Here is an 8330-nt window from a genome sequence, read left to right as displayed (position 1 = left end):
TACAGAACCTCACTGACCTACAGAACTTCACTGACCAACAGAACTTCACTGACCTACAGAACCTCACTGACCAACAGAACTTCACTGACCAACAGAACCTCACTGACCTACAGAACTTCACTGACCTACAGAACTTCACTGACCTACAGAACCTCACTGACCAACAGAACTTCACTGACCAACAGAACCTCACTGACCAACAGAACTTCACTGACCTACAGAACCTCACTGACCAACAGAACCTCACTGACCAACAGAACCTCACTGACCTACAGAACTTCACTGACCTGCAGAACTTCACTGACCTACAGAACCTCACTGACCAACAGAACCTCACTGACTTACAGAACCTCACTGACCTACAGAACCTCACTGACCAACAGAACTTCACTGACCAACAGAACCTCACTGACCTACAGAAGTTCACTGACCTACAGAACCTCACTGACCAACAGAACCTCACTGACCTACAGAACCTCACTGACCTACAGAACCTCACTGACCTACAGAACCTCACTGACCAACAGAACTTCACTGACCAACAGAACCTCACTGACCTACAGAACTTAACTGACCTACAGAAACTCACTGACCTACAGAACCTCACTGACCTACAGAACTTAACTGACCTACAGAAACTCACTGACCTACAGAAACTCATTGACCTACAGAACCTCACTGACCTACAGAACCTCATTGACCTACAGAACCTCACTGACCTACAGAACCTCACTGACCTACACAAGACGAGGTCGGTGAACAAGGCCAGGCTGATTCTGGCAGATCCTGATCACCACTCCATGGTGAGTTCTGGTTGCTTCCATCTGGACGCAGGTATCTGTTGTCCTGATGTAGAACGAACAGACTGAAAAACTCATTCATCCCTGTAGTGATCAGACTTCTCAACGAGCACTGATGATTTCTGTTATTTTAATGTTTCACTGTCTTGTGTAGTATGGATGTTTTATATCTTCTGACTGTGAAACTAATTGCCCCTCTTGGATAATAAAGGCTCTTGAACTTGAACACTTTGTCCTCCAGCAGTCTAAGCCTATAGAAGCTTATCTAAGGAATAGCTCAGGAAACCCAAGCCAACCCTGTAGGATTTATTAAAAAGGAAAGACTTAAAACTGGACAATGTGTCAGCCTCACGGACAGAAACTGGAAGTTGGTTCCACAACAGAGGAGCCTGATAACTGGAAGATCTGCCTCCCATTCTGCTTTTGGAAACTCTAGAAATCACAAGTAAACCTGCAGTCTGAGAGCAAAGTTCTCTGTTAGGAAAATATGGAACAATAAGATCTGTAATATATGATGGAGCTAGGTTGTTGAGAGCTTTGTAGGTTAGAAGTAAGATTTTGAATTTGACAGGGAAGCACTGTATTCAAACACTCTGACAGCGGCTTCTTGTTGCAGGGTCTCTGCTGGGTGATAAAACTCGTATGACGGAGCTTTCAAGAGACATGAACGCTTTCATCAGGCCGTCACCGACTTCAGGGACTCTCGGCGGGGTCACTCGAACAACCAACGAGGCCGTCGTGCTGTGCGAGGGGGCAGGATATGACATCGTCCTGATAGAAACCGTTGGTGAGACTTACTGATCCTCAGCTGCAGGTTTTTGTCTTTTACTTTGGGATTTTTTTTCATAAAGTTAAACCGGTCAAACATTTGAGTTCAAAACAAACAACTAAAACTTGGTGCGGTTGAATATTTTCTTTATATTCTGTATTTTAGCTGCTTCGTACAGATAAAATGGTCACGCTTCCAGTGCCACTCCAATCTTGGATTGATTGAAGTTTGCCCATTTTGTGGCACCATGAAAAAACAGTGTGACAGTCGCACTAAGTCTTTGTTGCTCACACTTTTCCACTAACACACTGAGTGTGGTCAGTGTGCATTTGAAGGATAGAATTATTCACTGTGACGAGTCTCGGGTCTGTTCAAGCTCATGATTATTCAAAGGCCTTGACTTACTGAACAAGTGTAAAAACACTAAAGTTCTCTCTTCTTGTTAGCTTCTTCACTGTAGAAGTACACAAATTGAATATTTAAAGTAACAGATGAACTTTAAACAGTGCGTGGCCTTGTATTGTGGATTTATCTGCTGATGGAGGTTTATATTCATGTTTATTCACTTCAGTTTTGCTGGTGAGAATAAAAAGCTGTTGTTGTGGGTTTCAGGTGTTGGTCAGTCGGAGTTTGCTGTGGCGGACATGGTGGACATGTTCGTGCTTCTGATCCCACCAGCAGGTGGCGACGAACTCCAGGTCAGTGAAGAGTTTTTAAATTATTATTAAAACTTAGAACTAAGTGTTTTTGTTTGTGTCAAGTTAACACTCAGTTCAGTTACAGGTCCTTCTAAAAAAATTAGCATATTGTGATAAAGGTCATTATTTTCCATAATGTAATGATAAAAATTAAACTTTCATATATTTCAGATTCATTGCACACCAACTGAAATATTTCAGGTCTTTAATTGTTTTAATACTGATGATTATGGCATACAGCTCATGAAAACCCAAAATATCTGTCCCAAAAATATATCATATTTCATCCCACCAGTGAAAGACAAGTGTTTTTAATAAAAAAAACGCCAACCTTCAAATAATCATGTTCAGTTATGCACTCAATACTTGGTCGGGAATCCTTTTGCATGAATGACTGCTTCAGTGCGGCGTGGCACGGAGGCAATCAGCCTGTGGCACTGCTGAGGTGTTATGGAGGCCCAGGATGCTTCGATAGCGGCCTTAAGCTCATCCAGAGTGTTGGGTCTTGCGTCTCTCAACTTTCTCTTCACAATATCCCACAGGTTCTCTATGGGGTTCAGGTCAGGAGAGTTGGCAGGCCAATTGAGCACAGTAATACCATGGTCAGTAAACCATTTACCAGTGGTTTTGGCACTGTGAGCAGGTGACAGGTCGTGCTGAAAAATGAAATCTTCATCTCCATAAAGCTTTTCAGCAGATGGAAGCATGAAGTGCTCCAAAATCTCCTGATAGCTAGCTGCATTGACCCTGTCCTTGATAAAACACAGTGGACCAACACCAGCAGATGACATGACACCCCAGTGACTGTGGAAACTTGACACTGGACCTCAAGCAACGTGAATTCTGTGTCTCCTCTCTTCCTCCAGACTCTGGGACCTTGATTTCCAAAGGAAATGCAAAATTTACTGTAATCAGAGAACATAACTTTGAACAACTCAGCAGCAGTCCCAGGCGAGATGCTTCTGACGCAGTCTCTTGTTCAAAAGTGGCTTGACCTGGGGAATGTGGCACCTGTAGCCCATTTCCTGCACACGCCTGTGCACGGTGGCTCTGGATGTTTCTACTCCAGACTCAGTCCACTGCTTCCGCAGGTCCCACAAGGTCTGGAATCGGCCCTTCTCCACAATCCTGCTCAGGGTCCGGTCACCTCTTCTTGTTGTGCAGCGTTTTCTGCCACACTTTTCCCTTCCCACAGACTTCCCACTGAGGTGCCTTGATACAGCACTCTGGGAACAGCCTATTCGTTCAGCAATTTCTTTCTGTGTCTTACCCTCTTGCTTGAGGGTGTCAATGATGGCCTTCTGGACAGCAGTCAGGTCGGCAGTCTTACCCATGATTGTGGTTTTGAGTAATGAACAAGGCTGGGAGTTTTTAAAAGCCTCAGGAATCTTTTGCAGGTGTTTAGAGTTACGTCGTTGATTCAGATGGTTAGGTTAATAACTTGTTTAGAGAACCTTTTCATGATATGCTAATTTTTTGGGACAGGCATTTTGGGTTTTCATGAGCTGTATGCCATAATCATCAGTATTAAAACAATTAAAGACCTGAAATATTTCAGTTGGTGTGCAATGAATCTGAAATATATGAAAGTTTCATTTTTATCATTACATTATGGAAAATAATGACCTTTATCACAATATGCTAATTTTTTGAGAAGGACCTGTACATTGCATCATTTCATACCACTTTAATTTCCTCTACGTTTTAGAGAATGTCTTTTTAAGGCGATATGACTTTTATTAAACTACAGGAGCCCGAGAACAATAAAATGTTTAAACCTTCGTTAAGATTGGTTGCACATCCTCAACCAGACTTTTATTAAACAAAACGTTCACAGACTTTAAGTTTAGTTTTCATCTTGAGACAGTTGATCAGGTTACACCAAAGTTCATGCTCAATTATCCAGATATAAAATCCAATAATATTCAGTGTTGATGGGGAGTTGACTGTCATCCATCCATCCATCCATCATCTTCCGCTTGTTCCGATGTCGTCATCTCTTTCCACAGCCACCTCTTCCAGCTCTTCTGGGAGGACTCCCAAGGCGTACCCAGGCCAACTGAGAGACAAAGCCTCTCCAGTGTGTCCTGGGTCTTTCCTGAGGTCTCCTCCCAGTCAGACATGCCTGAAGCACCTCCTTAGGGAGGCACCCAGCCCTGGGAACATCCTTACCAGATGCTCGAACCACCTCAACTGGCTTCTCTTGACGTGGAGGAGCAGCGGTTCTACTCTGAGTCTCTCCTGATAACTGAACTTCTCACCCTGTCTCTAAGGGAGAGTCCAGTTACCCTGTGGAGGAAACTCATTTCAACCGACTGCATCTGTGATCTCATTCTTTCAGTCACTACCCAGAGCTCGTGGCCACAGGTGAGGGTAGGAACATAGACCGACCGGTAAACAGAGAGCTTTGCCTTACAGCTCAGCTCTCTCTTTACCACAATGGACCGGCACAGAGTCCACAATACTGCAGACGCTGCACCAATCCATCTGTCAATCTCACGCTCCATCTTCCCTCACTCGTGGACTTGTGTCTCTTGAAAATACAACTACAAAATGTTTCTCTTTAAATCTCACCAAAGCAGTTGTCAGTAATAAATGCTAAAATGATTGTGTCGTACAAGTAAAGTGAAACCCACACTTGGATCTCTCCATCACCCTGTGCACAGAGCCTCAGGTGATTATGCGTGTAGACATGAATTCTGTTTAAAGTTCTCTAATGCAAACTATCTCCTCAGGGTATCAAGAGAGGCATCATTGAGCGAGCCGACTTGGTGGTGGTGACGAAGTCGGATGGTGATTTGGTGGTTCCAGCCAGGAGGATCCAAGCTGAATACACCAGTGCACTCAAGCTGCTCAGGAGGAGCTCTGCTTTGCCACTGGTAAGTTTGAGAGGAACAGGAAGTAGAAACAAACATAGAATGGCAGGTCCACGTGTACTTTCTATAGGAGGAAAGACAAAAAAAAAAACATAAGATAGAAATATTTACAAATACAGAGTAGAGTACTGGTCAGTAAAGACAGTAATCTTTAAGCAGAGATAATTGGGCTTGAATTTTGTTACATGTGCCCATTTCTTGTGGCGCTGTCCATCAACACAATGAGGAAGTGGAGGTTCAGGTGTAGTTTGCAGGTCATCCAGTGACTTACCGTACTTGCCACCGTACACATCGCACCGCCGTATAAGTCGCATCAGTCCAAAAATGTCTAATAAAGTGGAAAAAACATAAATATGTTGCTTTGCTGTATAAGTCACATGTATTACACGTCACCGCTGACCACCTGGAAATGTGGGCCGGTGTTGTGCCAAAAATTGATTGGCTGCTAAATGGCAGCCGCGAGTGTGCACGGGAGGACTTTAACAATAATTTAACAAGATTAACACTTAAAAACAATTATTTGTTTGCTCAAAAATATATCAAAGGTATGTCTCAGTTGAACTTTTCCTTAATAAATTTACTTTGATGGTCAAATCAGCTGCATTTCACCTGGGTGGTGCGGTGAAATGAAGCTGATTTGATGTTTGCTCCAGGAGTTCTGGAACGAGATGAAGGTGGCTTGGTATGGCAAGCCAAGTGTCTCATTAACAGCCACTTTTACCTATTAATGAGATACTTGACTTGCCATATCAGTTGAGGGCCCTCTCGTGGCTGAAAATGGTAGTGTTCAATATTTTCCATGTCAGAATGAATGAAATTGTCAGATCTCAGACAAAAACTGGATTATAAATATGGGGAAAAAACAAATATGTTACGTGCGCTGCGTTGCGTGCTCTGCGTTGCGTGCGCTGCGTTGCGTGCGCTGCGTTGCGTGCGCTGCGTTGCGTGCGCTGCGTTGCGTGCGCTGCGTTGCGTGCGCTGCGTTGCGTGCGTTGCGTGCGCTGCGTTGCGTTTCTTCAGGGCATTCTAATTTATGCAAAAGCTGCAACTTATACAGCAAAAAATCCGGTACTTCCGCGGGCCCATCAACAGCTGCTGTCTTCTTATGTCAGAATCGAGCCTTCAGCGCGCCCGCCTTGAATCTCAAACAAGATGGTCCCATAAACTGAGCTGAGTGGGGTGGGGAGGCCCTTAACTGATGGAACAAATAGAGACAAGGTTACAGTAACCTGGACAAAAAAAACTATTTTAAAACCCCCTGATTGCAGTTGAAATGGGCAAAAATATAAAACCTAGGTTGAAGAATTTATTTACTGTGTTCACATGTTTTCATCATACAAATGAGATGCTGTCTTGCATGCAACATTTTAAATAAAGATTTCACTTAACCATTCAGTCTGTTGACGGTGTTTCCCCTAGTTAACTTGCCATAGCGGGGTGCTCAACCAAGATTTTTGTTGACGGGGGGACGGAGACATGTCTGAGCGCAGCTTGTACTCAAAAATTTTGAGCGGGGGCGGGTGGCGTTCATCATGAGGGAAGAGGCAATGTGAGTGCTGCCTTTAGCGTTTTAGCTAGAGAGACCGTTTTTCACACCGCTAGCTTAGTGCTATGTCAATGCCGGGTGGGGGAATGGGGGGTGCAAGTTCGGTTTGGTAGGCGGGGTGCTCAGTTCTGTTGACGGGGTGGGGCACCCCGCTTGTATAATGGTAGGGGAAACACTGCTGTTGAGGATGACTGTCCGTGTGTGTGTTTGCTAAGGTCTGTTAGCTGTCGTCCAGTTGTATGTGTACATCCACTGACTGCTGGAGAAGTAAAGTTTTTATTTCACACATCCAAACCTCCTCCTCAGGTGATGCGAGCATCCTCACACACGTCAGAGGGGATCCCAGAGGTCTGGGCCAGGATGCAATCATTCAGAGATGCTGCGTTGGCCAGCGGGGAGCTGCAGAGCCGTCGGAGGGACCAGCAGAAAGTTTGGATGTGGAGTTTGATCCAGGAGAATGTTCTCAGTCATTTCCATAATCACCCGAGAGTCAAGGGAGCTCTGCCCCACCTTGAGGAGCAGGTCACCAGAGGAGACCTCTCTCCAGGACTGGCAGCTGACCTGCTGGTCAAAGCTTTCTCTAAATCATCTTCTTAGTGAACTAAGTTCACTTTTTGAGGAGGATTCATCCTTCATGGCTGATCAGTGCAAGTCTGAGGCAAGGACAGCGAGGCAGAGCAAACATCTGGCTCGATTTTTATAATTAAAAACTAGGCTGGATGGAAAAACTTTAGTTTTTCCCTGAAGTTTTTAAAATCACATGAAGAGGAGGGTTCTCAGATAAAAAGGCATCGACCCAGGAGCAGCAGGAGGTTTAAAGCAAACACTTTCTACTTCACTACAGACTCTGATGAACTGTTTTGGTTAAATAATCAAATTAGGAGTTTATTGATCTTTAATCATTGACATCATTCTTCATTTTTACAAACAGGGTCATTATTTAGTGAAGCTTGTGGATCCAATGTGTACATTATCACTACATAAATAAATAGCTGTGATGAGTTGTTTTAACAAGAAGTCTTTCCAGTGTTACTCTTATTGGCTCAAATATAAACATTAATAGAAGTACTTGAAGCCTGAACAATGAGAATTAAAAGCTTCCTCTGGTATTTTTGAACTGCCATGAACACATTTCTATCTCGGAAAGCAACAAATCTTGTAAAGCTCCACATTAAAAAGTTATTTGAATATAAAATCAATTTAAACAACAGTCCTGTCAGTGATGTCTGCAGCGTTTCTCTCTTGATTTTGCTCATATTAAAAGTGCAGGTGGTTAATGTTTCCTCTACAGTTATTGTTTGTCAAAGAGGAAATGATTTTTATTTTCACCAGAGCCAGAAATGTCTGTTGGGTTCTCAAATGAGTCGCTGCGTAATCCAGGTACTTTTAATATTTTACAATTAACTTCATATTTCTCTGCAGTCTTTGTTATTAATCTAAAGACAGAGACTTCTCACTCATAATGAAGGTTGTACAGCAGTTCCACTGGAGCTGCTGGATATCTTTTATTTATTTATTTATTTTTAAATATGCAGCATTGATCACTATAGTTCAGTGAAACCAAACTCTTTTTCTTTATTTCATTTCGAACAGTTAAAATTTTATCGAAACAAAAACAAATTTAAATATTTCCAGCAAAAT

The 8330-nt window shown here is 43.2% G+C and overlaps 1 protein-coding gene across 1 annotated transcript in view; it reads left to right on the top strand.

The window, feature by feature from the left end:
- mmaa (metabolism of cobalamin associated A) overlaps nt 1–7286 on the top strand; it is a 10083-nt gene extending 2797 nt beyond the window's left edge. Inside the window, exons 3-6 of the mRNA XM_037690557.1 lie at nt 1417–1587; nt 2182–2267; nt 5003–5146; nt 6996–7286. Coding sequence (XP_037546485.1) covers nt 1417–1587; nt 2182–2267; nt 5003–5146; nt 6996–7286 — 692 coding nt within the window. The remainder of the gene's footprint in view (nt 1–1416; nt 1588–2181; nt 2268–5002; nt 5147–6995) is intronic.
- The last annotated feature ends 1044 nt before the right edge of the window (nt 7287–8330 follow it).

The sequence above is a fragment of the Nematolebias whitei genome, chromosome 16, assembly GCF_014905685.2.
Source record: "Nematolebias whitei isolate Nwh7 chromosome 16, NemWhi1, whole genome shotgun sequence".
NCBI classification, from domain to species: Eukaryota; Metazoa; Chordata; class Actinopteri; order Cyprinodontiformes; family Rivulidae; genus Nematolebias; species Nematolebias whitei.
The sequence above is the reverse complement of the archived record's forward strand: the minus strand, read 5'-3'. Positions and strand labels throughout refer to the sequence as shown.